The 23,162-nt window shown below is 41.8% G+C and overlaps 3 protein-coding genes across 3 annotated transcripts; all 3 read left to right on the plus strand.

Annotated features, from left to right (window-relative positions):
• Positions 1-872: 872 nt before the first annotated feature.
• gspt1 (G1 to S phase transition 1) lies at positions 873-9,780 on the plus strand. The gene is made up of 14 exons (XM_080833976.1): positions 873-1,298; positions 2,236-2,277; positions 3,291-3,530; positions 3,672-3,705; positions 4,041-4,118; positions 4,403-4,583; positions 5,291-5,445; positions 5,615-5,755; positions 5,854-5,947; positions 7,485-7,565; positions 7,863-8,036; positions 8,540-8,629; positions 8,736-8,904; positions 9,218-9,780. Exons 1-14 carry the CDS (start codon positions 1,130-1,132, stop codon positions 9,268-9,270), a joined length of 1,701 nt encoding a protein of 566 aa, XP_080690102.1. The 5' UTR covers positions 873-1,129; the 3' UTR covers positions 9,271-9,780.
• A 99-nt stretch (positions 9,781-9,879) lies between these two features.
• Positions 9,880-16,356, plus strand: rsl1d1 (ribosomal L1 domain containing 1). Its single transcript, XM_080833977.1, has 10 exons — positions 9,880-10,065; positions 10,512-10,651; positions 11,081-11,219; positions 12,946-13,094; positions 13,219-13,320; positions 13,916-14,009; positions 14,503-14,631; positions 15,002-15,073; positions 15,443-15,535; positions 15,820-16,356. Exons 1-10 carry the CDS (start codon positions 9,991-9,993, stop codon positions 15,964-15,966), a joined length of 1,140 nt encoding a protein of 379 aa, XP_080690103.1. The 5' UTR covers positions 9,880-9,990; the 3' UTR covers positions 15,967-16,356.
• Positions 16,357-19,698: 3,342 nt separating this feature from the next.
• On the plus strand, positions 19,699-21,272 carry tnfrsf17 (TNF receptor superfamily member 17; the record flags this gene model as incomplete). Its single annotated transcript, XM_080835872.1, has 3 exons — positions 19,699-19,861; positions 20,422-20,580; positions 21,010-21,272. The coding sequence occupies 3 exons, from the start codon at positions 19,699-19,701 to the stop codon at positions 21,270-21,272; spliced, it is 585 nt and encodes a 194-aa protein (XP_080691998.1).
• Between the last annotated feature and the right edge of the window lie 1,890 nt (positions 21,273-23,162).

A 23,162-nucleotide genomic window follows, 5' to 3' on the forward strand; every position in this document is an offset into this window, starting at 1 on the left:
ACATTGATAGGGTCAAATTGACCCCAAACATATTGGGAGGGTTAAGCTACCATAACTTGGATTAGGTAGTAGTCCAGGCCTAGAGCAGTTTATTTTAAGGTAAAGAATTTTACATCTTAAAATTTTACTTGGCTTGAGTTAAACTCATTTCTTATGTTTTTAAGTGGGAATATCCTAATTACAGTCTTTTTTGCGAAACCTTTCTGGAATCATAGTCACACGTCACACCCATAAGGATAGTTTGTGTCAGTTCTTGAGATGCAGCACGCTAATGTGCATAGCAGCAGTATGTCGGCAGAGGAGCCTGCCATTGATTTTGTTCGCATTGAGTCTCTTTCTATCCAGTCAGTTTCACGCTGCGTTTTTATATAATGTAATGTGTCAGCAAAATATACAACTTCTTGTGTCGTCCAAAATGTACCCCATTATCACTGAAACCCTCCTGAAACATTTGTCCAAATAGCTCTGTCAGGTAGGCCGTCAATAATAATAATAATAATAATAATAATCGTCATCCTCATCACCATCATCATCATCACAATCATAATCTTTATATATTTAGCACTTTTAAAATCAATGTTACAAAGTGCTTCACAGAGGCAGACAAAATATCAAATCATCAAATTAAAAAATAGCTTAAGCTACACATAACATACTAGTACTGTTAATGGAAATGTAAGCCAAAGTTATTTTCCCTTTTGACATCCACATTAACTCACATGAGATTATTTGTACGATAATAAAACAAAACAGATACTTTTAGTGTCCAGTAAACACTATAATTCCTGTTATGAAGGAATATAAACCACATTTCCCAGAAACCATCACTGAATGCCATCGATGGCACACACGAGGATATGCGTTGCGTCTGTGCAGGATTCAGGTCCATGTCTCTTAGGTTGATGGAGCAGTGAGCTACCGGTGCATCTAACTAAAACAACACACCGAACAGCCGCGCCTCCTTTTGGAAACGCCATACGAACAGTTGGATAATTTTATAGTTGTGGCTAACCCTGTCGATAACTGCTTACAGACCTAAACACAAGATACTAAGCTAGCAAGCTAGCTAGCCATAGCCAGCTTACACTGCATTAGTGAAGCAACAATATTAGCTGGCGAAAAGCCCGTTATGGATCCTCAAGACACAGCCCCTGATTCCTGGGAACAGGAGGACGATGTCGAGACCCCAGCAGTGGACGCAGAACCACAGTCTTCTTTCACTGGCTTCAATGTAAATGCAGCAGTGTTTGTACCGAGCTTTTTTCAGGGAGGGCCTTCGGTAAATCCCGTATCTGACGGTAAGTTCATGTGGCGAAGGAAAAAATACAGACTCGACAGTTTTTTCAGCACAGAGTTTACATTTTCGCATTATTTTACAAATCAGCTATCCAAATACGCAGTGATAATTATAGAGATGTGATGATGGATGATAGGTATTATCTGCCACAGTTGTTGGTGGGGTTGGGGTTGAAGTTACTGTTAGCTAGCTGGCTAGCTAGCTATCGCTAGCCAATGTCAACCAGCCAACCCGTAGCATATGACAGAAAACAGAGCGTCTACATCACAGGTTGTTGTCACAAACACCGTTGCGTTAAATTTAGTAACTCAAGGTGTCATGCGAATATGAAAAAAGATGTGTGAGTACAGTAGCAAACGTAAGTCAGTATATAAGCTGGCAACTTAATAAACAGCGTTGCAGCAGTTGGCTTTGATTCAGAATTTGGTTAGATAAGTTAGTTAGCCAGGCAGGCTAACCGGTTAATTTGTTTAACATATTTTTATTTTGTGTAAATGCGACGTATCCATCTCTGGCTTTACTTGGTATTGTGGGAGGTTGTCATCACTGCACCTGTAAACTGGAGTGTCGTCAAACGTGCGCACATGTTTTTCTACCCATTTTCTTTGCCTGTCAAAAAAGCCCTCTGTTGGCCTAATGGTGTGCCACCTTGTGATTATAAGAAGAACTTACCGTCCTCCACGTTGCTGTGCATGTTGATCTAGTTTTGATTAAGTTTTTATGCAGCAGTTCTTTCCATGGCCATTTAATTATATTATTATTAACGTTAGGCCTGTAGTGTGCGTCATCATTATCAACAAACTCCTTTTCTTCTACAAGTAATAAAGCCTCTAATCTCCTCTGAAATGTGAACACAAGCACAATGTCAAGCTCCCTTCACCCAAATCTAACGTTTTTTGTTACTCTTTTCGTGTATCTCCTTTGTCATTCTATTATAGGTGCCGATGTAGCTGCTAACAAGGAAGCTTCAGAAATTGTTGGTAAGACCTTTGAGTGTTTAGTAGGTTTTTGTTATGACATCATTTTAAGGTGTTGATCTACAGCTCATTGACCATATCATAATAACATAACATACTTCTTGTTTGCCTTTGATAAAATTATATATATGTATACCCAGCACGTGGGTTAGCATGCTGGTGTCCTTCTTGTGTTGGTCTGGCAGCCACATACATGCCAATCAGAGCAGTTTAAAACTAGCCTGAGTCCACTCATGTTACAAGCCTTATTTAACTCTACACTCCACAGTGCCACTACAGCTTGGCAGAAACCCAAGACCCAAGCACTTGTTAAGGGAGATCACCACAGTAATGTTGATAATGTGCAGTGATCCACCTGCTTGGATTCTAGAATACATTGACAATGTAGGTCATGTTCTGACTGATTGCCTTGGTATATGTCACATTAAATAAATATGTGGTTAGGTTCTCAAACTTAATGTGTGTTTTGTGTTAATGTAGTGGCATTGCCTAAATGGTTTTTATTAAACCAATTTTGGCTTGAGGGCAAATCTTGAGTCCAGTAGTGTCCATCCAAATTGTTTACTGTAGCTGATTGTTAATAGCAAGCAAGCCGAAGAAAAGGGGTTTTGTGAGTGGTCAGTGGAGTGCCTTATTCCTCAGATGAGTCCCGTAGTGCTCTGTTTATTTTCTGCTTTAGAGGGAGCTTTCAACCATGAGATCATGCTGCTTTTTTCATAGATTGTGACAAAATACTCTGTGCCCTTACTTGAATAGGGGCCCTGTTCATAACATTTACTTCACCTACTCAGTCCTGTGGCTGTTGATCTCGTTTCCTCCACTCATTGACAACATGAATTTGGTGCATTACAGTTCCAAATCTGCAGCACTGAATATTTAATACTGAGTGGATGTGAGCACTTAACAGTGTCTCAGACTAAACAGACATTAAAGGGGGGTTTGTGTTATCTTAAACAATTTACAGAGCATTTTAGTTCTAAAATGTATATTTCTGTTTTTTTCCTGTGTTTGAGCAGCGGTGGAGAATGGAGAGACAGACGCCGCTGCGGAGGAGACGTGGGAGGAGAAGGTGAAGCCGGATGAGGATGAGCCGGGAGGCGGGGCCCTAGCGGAGAGCAGGGACCCTGACCCTGAGTCGGACGAGGGCCAGGAGGACCTGGAGGAGGAAGAGGAGCTGCCCATCCCGAAGCCACCCCCCCCAAAGCCTGACGCCCCCAAGAAGGAGCACGTCAATGTGGTGTTCATTGGTCACGTAGGTGAGGTTTCATTAGGGGTGCTTGTCTGGCAAAACATCTGACGCCACTTGTGGACAAAATGTCCTTTTTGAACCTGCTGTGTGGTTTATGTGCAGTTACCATGTGTGTAAATGTGTGTGTCCCTTTTGCTCTCCTGAATAGATGCTGGGAAATCAACCATCGGAGGACAGATCATGTGAGTCACGAGTTGTCTTTATGTTCTTACAGTAAAGGAGTATAACACCTCCTACTATAGTTAGTAATTTATATTATATATACGTTTACATATTAATAAATTGTGATTGCCTGGAAGAAAACTTTATTGCCACATCCACTAATTACTCAACCCATTTATGCTTGATTGCACTCTGCATGGTCTCAATGAAAATAGAAAATATAGGGATCCCCGACTATTCTCACTGGACGGTTGCTGATGCTCAAATCCTGTTGGTGGTGCCCTATGAAATTATGTATTTATCTGTTGTGTTCAAGGTGAGGTATCTTCAGACATTTTCTCCAATTCACCTCTAGGTATTTAACAGGGATGGTGGAAAAGAGAACTTTAGAGAAGTACGAGAAAGAGGCCAAAGAGAAGAACAGAGAGACTTGGTGAGCATTGTTTGCACTGGAGAAATTTCTCTCGATTTGACTCATTTCTTCCATTTGAATCCATTACAATGTGCGTGTGCAGTTGGGCGACAATGGGAACTGTTCCCTGATTTGTGCTGGTTTGCTTTCTGTTGTTATATATAAGCCATTTCTTTGTGAAAACAAATTGCTTAAATGATCTAGCATTTGTTTTGAACTTCTCAATGAATGAACAAATGTAATCTTAATGGTTGGTGCGTTCCTCTAAGGGAATCCATTGAGTGACCTCTCCTGCACCCTCACAGGTACCTCTCCTGGGCCCTGGACACCAATCAGGAGGAGAGGGACAAGGGGAAGACCGTGGAGGTGGGCCGGGCTTACTTTGAGACGGAGGACAAGCACTTTACCATCCTGGACGCGCCCGGCCATAAAAGCTTCGTGCCCAACATGATTGGCGGAGCGTCGCAAGCTGACTTGGCAGTCCTGGTGAGCCCCTCCAAGCAACCTCCTGCCTGTGGTCGCTCCGTAGCTCTGCAGAGGCGACCGTGACGCAGCGAGATGAGATCAGAGGCTTTTTGATGGGTCCTGTCAGCTGGCGTGACTGCCCTGAGAAATGCCTGTGCAGTGTTGCAGAGCGTTTACAGCTTGTTTAGCTCGCTGAGAAATGGGATGTGGCAGGAGATCTGCATGGTTTGGAGAAAGAGAGGATGGAGTGGAAAAAGAGATGAACAGGTTAGATAAAGCAGGCAGCATGAGGTGCCATGACCAGGTGTGTCTATGGTGTTTATTTGTTGCCTTCTAGAAAGCCAGTTACATTTCTGACCCATATTTATTGCCACTTATTATTGAATCACCGGTCTTCGTGGAATCATTACCTGCCGTTAGTAGCACTGTTATCAGTCAAGCGCTGTTATCAGCCCTGTTTATGTAGACTGCAAAAGCACACTCTGGAGCTCCTAAATTGTTCCTGTTAATAAAGACATCTGGTGGCTGAGCCTCAGTTGTTTTGTATATTTACAGGGAAGAATGTTTTCAGAAAGAACTTTTAAAATGTATTAGGGAACTTTAAAACGTTTCAGTGTAGAGACATTGTGGATGGGTAGAAAGTGTTTTCAGGATTGTATTTTTTGGGGTCTTGCCCATTACATAGTCATGTTGGCTCAGCTGCTGCTGCTGGTCCGTTTGTCCTTTAGGTGATCTCTGGCCGGAAAGGTGAATTTGAGACGGGCTTCGAGAAGGGGGGTCAAACACGGGAGCACGCCATGCTGGCCAAGACAGCAGGAGTCAAGCATCTGATCGTCCTCATCAACAAAATGGACGACCCCACGGTGAACTGGAGTTTAGATAGGTGAGGCTTACAGTGTGAGCAAAATATGTCAACTTGGCTCAAAAACGCTGCTATTCAGGCCAGCCTGACCTGGTTCTTGAATTAGCTGCTTGAATTTAGCTTTCAACTGGACCAAATAGAAAAAAAGGCATACAGTATCAATGACTGTACCCCCCACCTCCTCCTGCAGGTATGAGGAATGCAAAGAGAAATTAGTGCCATTTCTAAAGAAGGTGGGCTTCAACCCCAAAAAGGATATCCACTTCATGCCCTGTTCAGGGCTTACTGGGGCCAACCTCAAAGACCCCTGTGAACTCTGTCCCTGGTACACGTAAGTGCTCCTACTCATCCTCCTCAGGCACACTGTCGGAATAATCATTTTTTGGAAGCAGTTGTGTATAAACTTATAATTTTTGTTTTTATTCAAAGGGGATTACCATTCATTCCTCATCTGGACAGCTTGACAAGCTTCACCAGATCACTAGATGGGCCTGTTAGATTACCTATAGTAGACAAATACAAGGTAAGCTTATCCTGTCTTGGCAGTCACACCTAGCATTGTGCGGCTAACCTAAACGTGTGCTCTTAAAAGGCCTCAATCAGTGCAATCATGTCAAAGGTTTGTGTAACAGTTAGTTTGTACCTGGTTCAGTGCAGCCTGAAGTCGAGCGCCAACATGGGCTTAGCTGATTCAGCTTCCAAGCTCTCCCCTAATATGCACAGCCAGAAGAATATTTCATCCAATTTTTTGGTACTCTGTACATGCTCGCTGCATATTAAGTACTGTTGTGTCTGGACTGTGTTTAAATGAATCTTCGGTCCAAATGAGATGCAAATTTCTCTCTATTGCCTTCTCACTCTCTCGCTTGTTTTCTTTCTTTCTCTCTCCTCCTTTTCTCTCCTCCTGGCTCTGTCGCCCACCCTCCCCCTGTGTCTGCTGTGTTGTATAACAGAGACGTTGAGTTATGAAACCAAGAGGCTCAGACTAGGCCCTGCATGCAGCGGGAGTAATGGGATTGAGGTCAAGTTAATAGGACCCTGTTTATGTTGTCTGCAACACTGACGGTTAGCGTGTCAAAAAATAGTGTGGCTGGGGGCAGACAGTCGTACAGGAGGTAGAGAAGTCGTTTAGTAATCAGAAGGTTGCTAAGGTTGCTGTCGAAGCGTCCTTGAATAAGACACTGAACCCCTAATTGCTCCTGATGTGCAGTGTGCCATCAGTGTAAAACGTAAAATGTGTATACATCCTTTTTTTGTCGCCACTTGGATAAAAGCGTCTGCTAAATGACAAAATGTAAATGTAACATATCCACACTCTTATGTAAGCCATGTTGAAGACAGGCTGTGTGTCACGTTGGCTGTGAGGTGAAATATCGACACAAATATTTGTTATCATTCAAAATGACTCTCCTCACTCCTCTTTGCTAACCACACTCATTAGATGTCTGATGTGATGGTTATCATAATTATTACACCAGCCCTATCGCTGGACAGTAAGAGGATTATGACATTGGGCCTCACTCTTTTACGAGAATGTGGCCTGGCTTGGAGCATGACCCACAGCTCTTTGAAGTTACCAACGTCTCACCACATGTGATGTGGGGGTAGAAAGGGCACGTTCAGAAAGAAAAATCCCAGTCGGCGCTTTGACTGGGACCACTCGAACTTCACTAATTAATTCAACAAGTCATCAGGATGAATGAATAAAAGACCAGGCTTAGAAAGAGTTTTGTAAAGACATGGCACGGCAGGCCTGGGGAAGCACCTTGAAATAAACTCAAAAGATAAGAAAATGAAAGTTCTGGAATGTCCAATTTGCATGTTGCAGTGGCTTATGGTTAGTTCATCTGGCCATTTCTGCCCGTTTTAAGTAAATATTACTTTTATTTCAGCTTATTCCTTACTCACACACACGCCAGCGACTGTTGACACAAGGGAACAGTTACATGGAATATGGACATCTTATATGTGCCTGCTATCTCCTGTCAACCATAATACTGGTTTGTTGATAGTCATTGTCTGTAATGCGAGCACTCTGTTCCATCTGTGTTCATGTGTAGGACATGGGAACCGTGATCCTGGGGAAACTAGAGTCCGGCGTCATTTGCAAAGCACAACAACTTGTCATGATGCCAAACAGGGTAAGGTGATGCTTACCGCTATTTTTTTATCGTTTACCAGACACTTTTGGTGAAGCTAGACATTGTAATTTGTTTAAAACACTCAACATTGGTTTACCACAACTGGAAACATTAACGCAGAAATCCCGAACGTCTTCACATTTGTGTTTAAAGGTGAAGCACAAAGGAAACCTGACTTAGCCACTGCAGTCCTGTTTTAAGTTTCTGCTTTACCTGGGGTGACTGTTAAGCAGCCGCAGCAGTAGCTTGTCTGTGGCTGAGGTAATGTTACTGAAGGCCGCTGTCCTGTCTCGGCAGCACACCGTAGAGGTCCTGAGTCTGCTCTCCGATGACATCGAGACGGACGACGCCATGCCCGGCGAGAACCTCAAGCTGAGGCTCAAGGGCATAGAAGAAGAGGAGATCCTGCCTGGCTTCATCCTATGCAACGCTGAGAACGTCTGCCACACAGGGAGGACCTTTGATGCCCAGGTATCAAGGCCGAAGGATCGTGGCCAGGCCACAGCTGAAACATGTGACCGTTCACCCTAGACAAATTAAACTCTGAATTCCTACTAATACTTCTTCCTAGTATTGTGCAGATTTGTTCCCTGTCACATTCCGGGGCTCCATTCATATGAAAAGGCTAAATGTTTAATGTCAGCTTTCTGTTCAAGTCTGATCTCTCTGCCTTGATGATTCACATAGGTGACAAAGGGTATTATTGTGCATTGAAATGCACCTTCCTGTAGTCATCAAAGTTCAGTGTATAATACACATGTATCCGGACAACAAAAAGCTGGACATTGGATGAGTGCGTATTAATTTAAGTAAGCAGAACATTTAAAGTTTGGACCGCATATAAAAGTGAATGACACATTTGTACCTACTACCTGTCAAAAAAGACCAGGTTTGTGTCTCTGTAATTTAAAGGTAGATTAGAATGCAAGCAGTTGAAGTGCTTTAATGTTTGTTGTATTTTTATTTTTTTTTAGATCGTCATCATTGAACACAAATCCATCATATGCCCAGGTTACAATGCAGTTCTTCACATCCACACTTGCATCGAGGAGGTGCAGATTTCGGTACGTGTCTCTGGCTCAGCAACACACATTCAAATCCTTGTTTCACTGTGGCATGCAGCAGTGGTTGGGGTACCCAGGTCACCTTAATTGATCCATCTCCCCCTAGGCCTTAATCTGTCTGGTGGACAAGAAGACGGGCGAGAAGAGCAAGACGCGACCCCGCTTTGTCAAGCAGGACCAGGTGTGCATCGCCCGGCTGAGGGCAGCCGGCACCATCTGCCTAGAGACCTTCAAAGACTTCCCTCAAATGGGTCGATTCACGCTGAGGGATGAAGGTAAGCTGGCGCCCCCGCCTGGCTAAAGGCTGTATGTTGTCAGTCCTCTTCAACTGCTACTGACAGTCATGAGGCTGTGTTGTACCTGTAATTGTGTCATGAATGATGGACTGGACAGATGCAGGCTTTAGATATTGTTGTTCATGACACTGTGGCAAATGTTTGAAAGTCACCTTAAACAGAAAGACATACTAACAGTTTGGTTACTTTCATGATATTCTATTTCTATATTCTATTCAAAACCTCTATTTTGTGTAAAATCATTTGAGGTATATAAAATGTACATTTTAATTATAATTGTCTTCTCTCGTAGGCAAGACTATTGCCATTGGCAAGGTTCTGAAGCTGGTGCCTGATAAGGACTAATGTGGAGTTGCTGGACTGTCCCTTGTGCACTCTGGCACAGAGAAGGATGGTATCCTAGCCTACAGTCCTCTGTAGCCATCCTCTGTTCCGCAATATCTACCTGCCGAGGAGCAATTTTAACACAACAAAAATCATGTTTGACTAAAGGAACTGATTGACGTTTTTAAGAAGAACAGTAATAAGGAAAAGTACAGTGTGTCAGCTTTCTCATATTGAGAGCTCAGCTATGCCACTCATGTAGCCCAACTATCCTGGGTCAGCCGATCACAACTCTAACATTTTAAAAGTAGGTGAAATTCTCTCTCTGCCTTTTGAAAAGGCAGAAGAGACCTTGCAGAATTTAATTCAGACTGTTTAGCCTACAGTTACAATTTATCAGAAGTACTTAATGCACTTAAAAAAAATCATGCTGATATGAAGGACACATGTCCATTCAGCTCTTCTTGCCCTGAAACGATTTGGACACTCCCACTGTTATGGCCTGTGTTGACCTAAAGCTGCAGTGAAAATAAAGTATGGAATTATAAAAGAACTCAAATTTCACATTGGCATGTGTTTGAGTTATTGACTCAGGTTGAGACATTTTTCCAGGGGTCAGCTTTAGTAAGTGGCCAGGATAGCAGGACTGGAAAGGACATTTCTTACTCACAGGGCTGTGGTGCAGATAGAAGTGACTGAATGCGATGTGGTGGCGTGTGACGTAGAGCAATTATTCTACGCATGCGTGCTGAAGGACCTACACGTGAAGGCAGCATGGCGGAGCAGCAGGGAAAGTTGCAGTTGGACCGATCTCAGGTATTGTGTTTTCCCCAAAAAATTAGTACAGTAAATACGACAAGACTTAAGTAAAACCTGTATAGTCTATTGATCATTTAAGTGGCACCAGAGGATGTCGTTCTAAGTGATCTGTCGGTCAACTTAAGAGCCAAAGGTCTGTGAGCGTAGTGTACCATTTACGTTATGCCACGAGGTAAAAACGCCAGTGTTAACAAATTAAGTTGGATAGTGTTCTGTCCCTTGCACGTTTAAAACTATCCTTATGTGATGTGTTACTGTCCCCGGAAAATGTTACGGGTTTTGTAATGTTTTGATTGGTTAGCTTTTTAGAAGGTTGCAAATCTTAGCATTAGCCGGTTAGCTGGGATAGCTATCGTTAGCTAGCTATCTAGTTAGTTTGCTTTCTAAGTTAGCTATCGTATGTTTTTTTTCTTGTCACGTTAATGTAGCTGTCTGCATTTCAGGTGAAGAAGGCTGTGTTGGCACTTCAGGCCTTCCTCAAAACCAAAGCGTCTACAGAATGCCTACTTCTGAACGAGAGTCAACACATTTCCCTCATGTTCACACTGTGGAAGATTCCCAAAAAAGAGCAAACCATTCGCATGTGAGTATACGAGGCCTGTTTCGTTATACTCATTGCTATCTTTGTAGAGACGGTATCTTTATCTTAAATGTTTACAAGCAAATGATGAAGGTAAAGTAGTTTAGAAGTCTGTCAGCCTGCACCTGAACACGTTTAGGCCACTGCCTTGGTAATATGAGCATACCTCTGTTATAGAAGAACAGGTTCAGTTAGCCTATCCTTTGATTGCTTCCATGGCAATCATTTGGTTGAAGAAACACTGTAATGTCAGAATAATCATCCTGAAATGGTTTGAAGGACATTCATATTAAATGGCACATTTGCAACAATTCAGTGTTAGGAAAAGGGTTCTTGGTCATGTTCACGATATACAGTTTGTGTACATGTATTGCTCATTCCGAGCATCCAGAACTGTTAACATCAGTGTGTTGGCGTTCTTGTGTCCCCCAGTCCTTTACCCCATGGCATCCGCACAGAGAACGGTGAGGTGTGTCTCTTCACGAGAGATGAACCCAACATGACCCCAGACCAGACAGAGAGGTTTTTCAAGAAGCTCCTCACAGAACGAGGAGTTAAGAATATCACAGAGGTACACATAGTCATATCTTACCCTTGAGATGGTTATTGGAGATGTATTTTCTTTGAGTGTGTGATCAACTGATTAGTAATTTGATTGATTGCTTTAGGCTAGCACCAGAGAATAGCCCTGATGAGAACATTGTTTAAAATGCTAACAGGACAAACCCAACCCTTCTATGCCAGTGCAAGGTACTGGTTAACATGTCACAAGAATTCAAAGTGTATCCAGACATGCATCTTACTCCCATTGAAACTTGTGCTATAGTATACTAAAGCTTTGGTACATTGACATTTTTGTAGACATTTCTCCAAATATTATTAGTGTGCTTGCCCGAAGGGAAGCACAGTATTGTTGTTGTCAAGTTTTCTTTATTCTCCCCGTTTTTGGTAACGCTAACTACTCCTCGCCCGTTCGAGGTACAGACGCCGTTCAAACACCGAAACGTCTGGCCCGATCCGGTGCAACCTGCTATGACTTTTCTTGGCGGTACTCACTGCCACTCCTTTTTTATTCCTCTTTTTCCATCACCTTTTTTCACCATAGACTTGCATGGCAGAACTCTGTGGATTATGACATCATAATGGGGTCATTAAAACTAGCTTGCACCTGTGCTTCACTGACACAGAGCAAGCACACTCTCGCTGTTCGTTCACGAAACGCATTCTAGTTTGTATTGCTGTTTAAAGGGAAAGTTTCACATTTACATTTGTGTAGAGTACTTACAGACTTTATATGAATTATAATAAAAGTATGAATCTGAGGCACAAATTCTCAAGAATTATCAGACCTCCGACCGTTTGGATGGCCCATTCGATTCAAGAACATTTATGTAGGGGTTTTATCCATAGACACGTTAAAGGGATAGTTCGGTTTTTAAGACATGAAGTTGTATGGCATCTACATCACCAGTGTAATGCAATCCACGCTGACTTACCTCCGACAGCGTCCTGTGAGCAGAGTTCTCGTCCAGTTTTGGTCAAACCGAAAGTAGTCCGGCAGGTTTCTAGACCCAGGAAAATAAAACGTTTCTCTTCCCAAAACATTATGTGTTCAAAAGAGTGATATATTTGCATCCCAAAACCGTTGTAGTGGAAAAAGTCACACCTCGTTATCACTTGGCCCTATTTTCAATACGCTCGATAATGCAATCTCACAGCTAGAGTCTACCTGTTTGATTCGCGAAAGTTTGATTCACCAAAGTTGCCTGAGAGAAACGTCCATCACAGGAAAAGGATGCTTTATGTCAATTTTATCAAATGTTGTCTCAGTTTTCATCGTTTTCCTGTGATGGACGTTTCTCTCAGGCAACTTTGGTGAATCAAACTTTCGCGAATCAAAGAGGTAGACTCTAGCTGTGAGATTTGCATTATCGAGCGTATTGAAAATAGGGCCAAGTGATAACGAGGTGTGACTTTTTCCACTACACCGGTTTTGGGATGCAAATATATCACTCTTTTGAACACATAATGTTTTGGGAAGAGAAACGTTTTATTTTCCTGGGTCTAGAAACCTGCCGGACTACTTTCGGTTTGACCAAAACTGGACGAGAACTCTGCTCACAGGACGCTGTCGGAGGTAAGTCAGCGTGGATTGCATTACACTGGTGATGTAGATGCCATACAACTTCATGTCTTAAAAACCGAACTATCCCTTTAAATTGAAACTTAATTATCTTAGTGGTGCTTAAGACAATCTGCTGTTTTGGCATTAACAAAGTGCTTCATTCCCATTCCAGGTGATGCCTTTTAAGGTGTTAAAGACAGAATACAAGGCCTTTGAAGCTAAAAGAAGGCTGCTTGGCAACTTTGACCTCTTCTTGTCTGATGCACGGATACGTCGTCACCTGCCCTCTCACATTGGGAAACATTTCTATGAATCAAAGAAGTACGTTTTTGTAATGCAGTTTTAATAAAAAGCACCGTTGTATACCGTTTGGAGCTAAATAGGCCGATTGATTGAAATCTTGGCTGAAATGTTTATTTGTTTCTGTTATATCTTACTCTAACAGAGCTCCTTTGTCTATTGACCTGCTGAGTAAGAACCTGGGCCGGGACATGGATCGTCTCATCCAGGGCACCACCGTAACGGTCGGCAAGAAAGGCCCATGCTGGTCAGTCCCCTTGCACAACTAAAGATCAGATCAGATGATTTATCTTTTTAAAACAAGCCCTTTGACTTCTCCAGTCCAATGCAAACTGAGACAGGAAGTCTACGCATACGGTGTTGTGTTCTTTATACTATGACAGATTTCCCCAAATTTAGAAATGGCAATATGTCGTCTTGCTTACTGTTATGGAATATATTGAATCGTAACCCTTGTGTCATGATGGGTATTGTTTTGCCATATTCTTGCCAGTACGCAGCCCTAATATTGACATGGTGGAGAACACACTGTATTGCATTAATATCTGTTGTGCTTATAAATGTATTATTTGAAATCAGTTGCTTTTGTTTGATAGCCTTGTGTGTCATAAGGTTGAAACTGCACTGCAGCAAACCCTGCTTTCCTCTGCCAGTGGTGGGTAAGGGTAAAGATGGTGCCAGAGTGACTCAAAGTGTATCCAGACGAGTTACCGATACCCTTTGGCGCTTGTCTCTACAACTTTGACACAAAGCTATAAGAGCTTGCAAAATCATCTCTTGTCCAGTGTCATGTCTTTATCTGCCTGTGCCTGTGTGTTCATGTGTCTGTCTGTGTCTTGCAGTATGGCCCGTGTGGCGCACTCTGGGATGACTCCTGACGAAATTGTCGAGAACGTCACCGCTGCTGTAGCCACCATCATATCCAAGCTGAACATGGTGAGCTTGAACCTGTGAAAGTGTGCCTAGGCTCTGTGCAGCCAGACAGTCTGAGAGAATCTGCAAACGCAGCGTTGACAGCAAGGCACACGCCTGGCCGTCAGGTGTGAACTGGGGTGGTATATATATGCATATGGCCCAGCATAAATTAGTAGGAATGTAAAAATAAGACGGGGGGTGATTATAGAAACTTCAAATATTTTTTTTTATTTGTATTATCTATTGGTGGTGTCCAAGTACAGTAGAACAGTTGGGGCCCAGGCTGGCACAAGTTTTGAGAATCCTTGTCCTACATGCTTGGTCGCAGTGTATTATATGTCTGTATAATATCTGTATCGATTTTTTTTTTTATTACAATTTTTCCTTTCCACCTGTTGTATATCCAGTGTTGGGTTTGTTGTGTTATATATCAACATGGCACTTAATACTAGCACCATAGCACTATCGTTTTGAAGATGACCAGTTGTTAATGTTAACGGCTGTTCTATTGCAGGTGGAAAAAGACAAAATTATTAAACTCATTCATCTGAAGAGCCAGACTTCTGTAGCGCTGCCCATCTACTCCTCAGACCTCAGCAACCTCACTCAGGTGGAGGAGCTGCGCAACAAGAAACCTAACAAGGTGAGACATCACTATCGCTATGGACACAGGTTTAGTGTGGTGAAGTAGTGTGATGACTTCTCTATAACTGTTCAAAAACTTTTAAAGTCTTCCCAAAATATATGCAAGCAAGTTTCCCCACAGTTCTTGAGTTCTGCTAACAGGCACTTTTTTTGCTTCTTCTCACTGCATACATTTTATGCCTCCTATCACTGTGCTTGGTGTTAACTACCTGATTTCCACAGAGGACCCAGCACATGGTGTGTCTGGCAGTGTGATGAGAAATTGTGTCATTTTTAACCTGGAAAAAGGCTGTAGAATTATCTTCACGGACAAGTTTGCCAGCTGTTGTTTACCAAAAACGTGTGATTTGTTGTCCACCCTTTTTTAGAAGAAGCCAAAGAAGAGAAAGGCCCCAGCAGAGAGCAGCGATGCTAATGTGAAAGAAGGAAGTCAGGAAGAGGTATGTCCATCAGAAGACAGGCTGAAGTGTTTGTGGGTAGAGATTTGGCAAGGCAGAAGTGTGATCCCATCATCAGTAAGGAGCATACACATAGTATGGGTCATTGCATTGCAGCGAAACCCCCTCTCTGTCAGTGTTGGCCAAGGGTACAGATGGTGCCAGAGTGTCTCAAAGTTAATCCAGACCGACTTTGTCCTTCAATTAGAATCTGTCCCTACAAGTTTGACGCAGATAAATGAGACAATGGGCGCCCTCTTGTGTCCACGTTAGAATGTCATCTGTTATTTGTTACTGTCTGTGGGCAATGCTGTTAGCACAGCGCCAAAGCTGATCAAACATGAAGTAATGTTTTGCATCTAACTTTTTCAGAAGACAACAAAGGAAGGCAACGATGCTTCAGCTGAAGAAGAGATCCCACAGCTGGTGCCTATTCAGACACCAAGCAAAAAGGCAAAGCTGCAGGTATGTTTATCACACAGTTAGGTAGAATTCCTGAACCTTTCGTGAAGTAAATTGTGTGTCGAGTGTGAAACTGCACCGCAGCAAACCCTGCTCTCCTCTGCCAGTGGTGGGTAAGGGTAAAGATGGTGCCAGAGTACCTCAAAGTTAATCCAGACGAGTTTCCTCCTTTTTTTGGAGCTTGTCTCTACAACTTTGACACAAATATATGAGCTACTGACAAGTTGAATCAAATACTTCCCCAAAAAAATGCATAAATGTAAAACTGGCCATATTTTTTTCCTCAGGCGCCAACAAAGAAAGGTCTGAAGACAGCCGCCAAGCCTTTGGTAGGCAAAGGGAAAAAACAAACTAAAGGTGGACCTCGCCAAGCCAAGAGGCCAGTGAAAGCCTCCCCACAGAAACCGAAAAGAAAGGCGCCCAAGCGCTCTTAAGCCATCCATGTTTGTCATGTTTCTTATTCTCCAATAAAACTGTAACTTGCTGCCAGCCTTTAATTCCATTTGCTATGTGATGTGATGTCAATGGCTGACGGGTATGTAGGAAATCATGCCTCCAAAATATTTTGGCACACATACATAACATAATCTCACGTCCAAAATGACATGGTGCATACATACTGTTTAAGCATGTATTCATAATATATTTGGTCAGATGTCATGGCCTATCCTTTTAACAGCAGGACACTGCTGGATTGACTGAATAGGTTGGGATCTCAATTCACTTAACTGCAACTACCCGAATCTGTCTTCTGTACCAGAAGGGTGCATCTGGCTATGTTTGTTCAGTTTTTCACTTTGTAAATAATAAAAGACAATATACTTCGTTTGCCTTATAACCATACCTTTTGTCTGACTCCCCTGCATTTGCAATTAATATCTGATGTTCTCAGCAACATTGGCCTATCCATTTATCAATACATGTTTGGATTGACTGATGTTTGCCTTTGCTAGTGGAGTGGTAGGATCAGGTGACGGTCTTTTGTGGATGCTTAACAGGGAGGCCAGGTGCCCTTTGTGTTTAATGTATGCAGCTGTTGTGGACCCGATCACTAAATCCACAATCTAAAGTTAGCCCAATTTGAACGTGTATTGTTTTGCTTCAATGTCATGAAATAAATGAGCTTTGAAATAATTGTCTATGCCAAACTCTTGAAAAGTTGTTTTGCAGTGAGGATTCTTGCAAAGGAAGTTTAATTGAAACTCGAAAAGGATTTACCAGTATATATATATTTTTAAACGCAGTAGTTGTATTTGCCTTTCGCACCCAAACTCACAAATATAACCACTTTTGTACTATGTATGACATTTGTTCAGAGGATTTCTGAGTTCAATGTTGGGCGGGACCATGTACATCACTGCATAGGAAAAGATGTAGCACTTGTGTGTTTGCCTTTAGGGGGGCATGAGGCGACAGACATACGGAAAGGTAATGTTTGTCAAAGCCAAACCTTCCTTTGTGTCTGTGGGGTTTGTCCTGGTGTACTACCAGACATGTATATATCTACTAACAAGCGGGCAGTAGGGCCCTAATAGAGCATAGAGACCGCTCACATCCCTAACAGGACATTTGAGAAGTGCAAGGTGAGCACTGTATTTTCGTGAAATTATTTTTATTCGTTATGAAGAGTAAACTATAGGCCAGGATTAAGTGTTTCCTTTATATTGTTAGTATGCCCCAGCCAGATGTCCTTTCGTCAGATCCTGGCCGCAACGTGGATAAATCCTGTGCGCTGTGCCCGGACAGGGAGGCCGTCCTTAATGAACCACCTCTCTGGACCTACTACCACAAGCCTATTATAGTGATGATTATTGGGGGACTGATGCTGGGTGCTGGTGCCGTTACATCCCTGCTGGCCTCCTTTGAGGTAACCGAAGTGCCTCCTGCTATCGGGGCGGTGTGCTTCTCCATTGGACTCATGTTCCTGGTGCTTGGGCTCATCTGGTTGCCCATCATCAAGGACAAGCTGATGCGCAAAGGACGGTATGTGCGCAGACGGTCTATTCAGATGTGATGGTCAGGCATTGGAAGTTTATTGTAGGCGTAGAATAGTAGCGTTGTTCATTTTTTGCCACCTCTCCTTTATATTGTATTTTATAAACAAACATTCTGATTGAATGGGGTGATCAACTTGAGCTCTTTAAATGTGTCCCTGCTTGACCATTAAATAAATGTTAAATTGCCTACTGCATAAGGAAATGTATCATAAGGCTTAAGTCACTTAGCTCAATGTTTTTGAACATGTGCATTAATAAAAGTGAACACAAGTTTTTACAACTGCCATTCGGTTTGATGGTGTAAAGATAACCTGATAGGTTGTCACTCACTGTCCAAAGTTAATGTGCGGCAGCGTACCTTGTACTAGGCGATTTTACTGACTGGGGTTTCATGTGTATTGCGTGGTTCGCATGAGAATGAGAGAGGTACGCGCTCCGTGCCGTTAGCGCCACCGTCCTCCTTTCAGCACACCTGAGGAGGCGCACGTTACCTGTTGCCAAAATGGAGAAAAACTATCAAGGTGTCGGTAGGTGTAAATGCGCGTTTTGGTTTGCCGTCGGCCATGACATAATCGGATTTGTAATCCTTCTGAGTGGAGTGTTTTGGGACGTTTTCTTCCACGACTTTCTTTTATATGCTGGCGCCGTTATAATATTCCTCAGTCTCATCTGGTGGGTGTTCTGGTACTCCGGTAACATCGAGGTGCCACCAGCGGAACTTGAAGAGGACGTGATTTTTTACAAGAAAAGCAAAGGAATTTCAAGCGTTGTGCGTAAAGTCTCCAACGGTATCAGAAACTCCTTCAGAAAGAATGGAAGGGCCAACCAGGGAGGGAGTCCTAGGCTTGGAAATGGGACAGAAGACGCCCCACAAGTCCCTGGCGGCATTTCTATGATTGCCTATGGAAACACAGGGTCTGAACAACCCAAATTCCACAGGGAACCGTTGTCAGTATAATTCTAAGGTAATGTGATGCACATTATCAATAAAGAGGGGCCGAATACGCCTACTCAAAATACTATGAACGTATACTTCATTTAAGCAACAAAACATTATTTTCGAATTTTGGTGAAAGATAAGCTTATCTCCAGGTAAATGATAAACCAGTGTTTAAATCCCGGGCTACCACTCATACTCTGGCTTTGCTGAACTTATCTTTTAGATAAAAGTTTAGACTTTGGTCTGTACACTCTGTCAAACTGTTGTTTAGCATTAACATTATGAAAATAATTTAAAAAGAACATTTTACATTTTTGGATACACATAAAATGCCAGAAAGCCATAATTGCAAATGTATAGGCCTAGATGTGAATATGAATGGCTGGGTTTAATGTAGATTTTATATTTTACAGAGCTGTAACCTCGCTGTCAACCAAATCTTACACAAAGTTTGGACATTTCGCTGCCAAAGAAGAATTTCTTCAAAATGATGCTCAGACAGACGTTGTTTTATACAGTATTGGTCAAACAATTATTGTAAATAATTTAATAAATGTTATGTATGACGGTTTGAATTACAAAATAAAATTTAAATTCATTTATTTTTTATTTTTGAACACTGGCTGTGTGGCTTAGCTTCAGTGAAGTCTATATCAATTAAAAATCTTCTGGGCTTTGTGAGCATATCTAAGTATAGAAGCTTGTTTTGGGCCTCTACCATCTCTATTATGTGCATATTCAAAACACGAGGTTAGATGTTATGATGACACTCTGTGGACTGACTTCTCCCTTGAGGTCCCACTGGGTTGGCTGAGTCCCAGTCAGACCATGTAAATAATCCTAATGGTGAAACTTTACATAACGGAACCTTCAAGAAAAATTATTTTAATTGTGGTCTGTGGTCTACAATGAAATTCAATGTCAATACATTAACACACGTACAAACTGATCTGGTTTTTGAAGCCCATGATTGTTTTTCTACCATGATCCTGTTGCTCAAATACATATTATATGTTTATAACAAGTGGTTGCATATTACCTAAAGAAGTGTTTTTAATTGTTTTACTTTGTTCATTATACAGCTCACTAGAGTCTTACAACACTAAAAACAGTATAGGTTTCTCAGGACAGCAAAGGGACTTCCCCCCCTAAAAAAAGATTTACATATCTATAGAGGTTCATAAAGCTGCGCCTAGATTCTGCCAGTGCAGCTTCAGTCTCAGGGGAAGATGCGATTCTACCTTGGCCTTATAGTTTACATCACTCCTTTGTCTCTGGCAGACCAAAAATGTGCTCTGAATCAGTATTACGATGGTCTGACTGAGCGCTGTGAGCCTTGCATGTTCCGGTGCAGTTCCCCGCCATCGGTTTGCACCGCGTACTGTACTAAGTGTAAGTACAATTCTGATTTCATAACCCTTCAGAACAAGATATCAAGTCACATTTAGAATGTGAGAATATAGAAGAGCATTTTTGCATAAACATTTGCGCTGATCTAGAAGAGTAATATCAGATATTACTGATCTTCCATTAGATGCCTGTATCACTCCTCTGATGAATCTTTTATCATTTCCAGTAAACATATCTAGAAATTGTGATGCTTTACCTGACCCTGTCTGGTCCGTTCCAAGGTATGCATATAGTAGGCTGTTTTACAATTGATAGTACAATTAGCTACGAGGTCAAATATCAATAATCTAATTATGAAAATAGTTTTTTAGGATTGTGCCTTATTAACAAACAAAAAGTTCATAAATGCCATTTAAAGTGTTTAAACCTTCTCAACAGTGGTCTAACTTTGTCGAGACAGAGCTGTCATGAAATGTCTCTACATTTCTCAAGCTCAACCTGCCTTGTGCTCGTTCAATTTCAATTTTCAATGTTGACAAAAATGCATTTCTGAATGATGAAGGATGAGCCTAATTGCTTCTTTTTCTGATGTGAAAAAAAAGCTAAACCCTCAGATCGCTCTGAAACCTCAGAATCACCGAGCTACAACCTAAGAGTGATTATGGTGGTTTTGTTTGTGTTCCTGGGAGTCTTCATGGTCGTGTCACTGATCCTGCAGTTTCTGAGAAGAAGGACTTGTAAATCTCTCTCCAAAACCAAAGGTAAATGAAAGGTCATATAGACCTAAAGTTGCCAACAAACACCAAGGTCTTATTAAATGTAATAATGGGTTGTAGAACTGAGGATAATCAAAATGCTTTAGGAAAAACAGGGCAAGGATCAGTTGATTATTTTCTTGAAGTAAAAACAAGAGCAAAAAAAAAAAAATTGCTCCCAAGAAATAAATACTTGCTAAAATAAGGTGACCAGATTTCTGTGACCAAATCCGTGGACATTTTCATTTCAGACACGTAAACACCTTCAAAACAGTTTAATATTTGTATCTTTGTAAACGAAACCAGGGACGTCTGGTCACCCTATGCTTAAATGCTTGTGCTACTGAAGGCAATCTGGGATGTGGATATTTGACACTGACACTAATGCTAAACTGGAGACTGTCCAATCTCACCTGCTCTAATCATGTCACACAGTGCCTTGCCAGGAGGAGGCAGGACCAACTGTCTTGCAAGAGGCCTTAGACATCGAAGGAACGGAGGAGAACCAAGCTGGACTTGGCCAAATTTACCAGGAGGAGCAGAGTGAAGTACTTCCCAACTCCAGTCTGCCCCTGCCCTCCACAGAGGAAGGCACGACTGTGCTAGTAACGACAAAGACCGGACAGAGGGACTGCTGCAGAGCACAAAACACTGACAACATGGCTCTGTACCTGTGGAGGCCTAGATTTGTGCCCTGATTGAAAGCCTCAAAACACCACAATCTCAGGGCTTAAAGTGGTGTAAATATAAGATACATTTGATTTGTTCTTAGCTTTCTTTTAGACAGCAAGTGTAGTTACCACATGGTTGGACACTGTAGCCTATGCAAGGCAAATATTAATTGTGACAATTTTATTGTTTTGGCGCTGTATAAATAAAATTGAATTGAATTTAATTGAAGATTGTGGAAACAAACAAACAAAAACCTTAATTTGAAAATGATAGCAGTAGATACAATCCAGTTTAATATAGCGTAAGTGTGTTTAATTAAATCCAATAGTACTTTGTTAAGAAAGCTCAGCTTGCTGCCTTGACAACTACTTACACAGCCTTGAACTAATACGTGGTTGGGCAGATCAGAAACTTGATTTAATCATGTGACCAACCTCACCATGTCATGTGGCAACAATGCCGTGTCATGTGACCCATTAGCTGAAATGCTGTTTCATTTTCGAGCGTCCCAACAACAGGGTTTAAAATAAATTGTTCCGTATCTGTTAATAAGTGATCCACATCACTGACATCCATTTCCCGAGGCAACAAGCGATGTCGGTCACGTTTGTAACACAATGCTTCCGCGAACGTGACACGCTATTACTATTTAAAGATCTGTTTACAGTCCGAGGACAGGCCTTTGCAGCCTGCTAGCATCAATGACTGTGGAGTTGTAGGAGCGCGCGGTTTAGATGTACTAGAGGCGATACCGACTTCTTGTCCATCGTGGCGGATCTATGTACAGTATGATACATTAGGGCAACGCAACCGACACAGACTCATTTTTTAATGTCACATTTTGGGAGTACCAAACCACAAAAACGGATGCTGTGTGGTGAAACACACCTAACAATCTGACACCGACTGTCAGAATGAACGGTGAGTCGTCAACAAACTGATGTTTGTCTCCCGAGCGCTGATTTTGTACTGTTAACCAGCCAGTTAGCCAAAACTATGGTATGTGCAAAACGAATAACTAGTTAGATCGAGGTGAGATTTTTACTTTGGCTTTAGAGAGTGTCATCGTCCTGAGGACAAACCCATCTTAGACAGGCTGTCGATCACATATTGGGTTAATTGTACAAGTATTTATTGTTCATTTTGTACAAAGGGACTTGGGAGACAGTGCATTATGATCATATCACATGACTACACTCACTAATGACTAGTGATGAGTTAGATAGAAGATGGGACGTGCAGTCTTCCCTCTGTTATACATGTTACGTAGTCCAACACAACCATCTTAGTCAGCATTGCAGGTAATATTTAAAAGAACTTGTAAGCACAACTTAGCTTCTTTGTATTCTTAAGCAGCAGGCTTATTTGGCCGACCAGCATTTAGTTTGTTTACAATGAAATCTTCAGAGGTTTGTCAATGAATTGAATATTGTCTGCTGTGTATAGTTGCTGCAATAGTATATATTTTTATTTTGTGAGCTTGTTTCCAACTAATTTGTAATAGTGATGTACTCTCATTCTAATACAATAGACATAATGAAGTCCCAATCCATTTTTGTGACCAGAAAACAATAAGGCAGAGGAAGTGTTGGACAGATTCAGTCAAAAGCATATGGTCCTTGGTGGTGAACACAATCCTAATTAGTTTGTTGCAGTATGGACATGACAATTCCCAGCCAAAACTGATAACAATGTTCCTGTAAATCCTATAAAGTGAATGTATTGTATTACATCAGACTTCAGTTGTAATATATATATATTTTTTAAACACTGCATTTTAATTCCACAAAACACAAAAAAGGAATACAATACATAAAATATGTCACCTTTGGTTGTTTATTTTTCCTGTCTTTCTGTACAGCTACTTCATTGGGATTCTTTGGGCTTTGCTTTGGGTGTTTTTGATAGTAGTATGC

Source organism: Sprattus sprattus (genome assembly GCF_963457725.1).
Source record: "Sprattus sprattus genome assembly, chromosome: 3".
NCBI lineage: Eukaryota > Metazoa > Chordata > Actinopteri > Clupeiformes > Clupeidae > Sprattus > Sprattus sprattus.

Bases quoted from the DNA above. Each gene is read 5' to 3' on its own strand.
- gspt1 (XM_080833976.1), top strand. From the start codon at position 1,130: ATGGATCCTCAAGACACAGCCCCTGATTCCTGGGAACAGGAGGACGAT. The intron at 1,299-2,235 runs GTAAGTTCATGT...ATTCTATTATAG, and splicing joins GGTAAATCCCGTATCTGACG to GTGCCGATGTAGCTGCTAAC. The intron at 8,630-8,735 runs GTACGTGTCTCT...ATCTCCCCCTAG, and splicing joins TCGAGGAGGTGCAGATTTCG to GCCTTAATCTGTCTGGTGGA.
- rsl1d1 (XM_080833977.1), top strand. From the start codon at position 9,991: ATGCGTGCTGAAGGACCTACACGTGAAGGCAGCATGGCGGAGCAGCAG. The intron at 10,066-10,511 runs GTATTGTGTTTT...TCTGCATTTCAG, and splicing joins TGCAGTTGGACCGATCTCAG to GTGAAGAAGGCTGTGTTGGC. The intron at 11,220-12,945 runs GTACACATAGTC...TTCCCATTCCAG, and splicing joins GAGTTAAGAATATCACAGAG to GTGATGCCTTTTAAGGTGTT.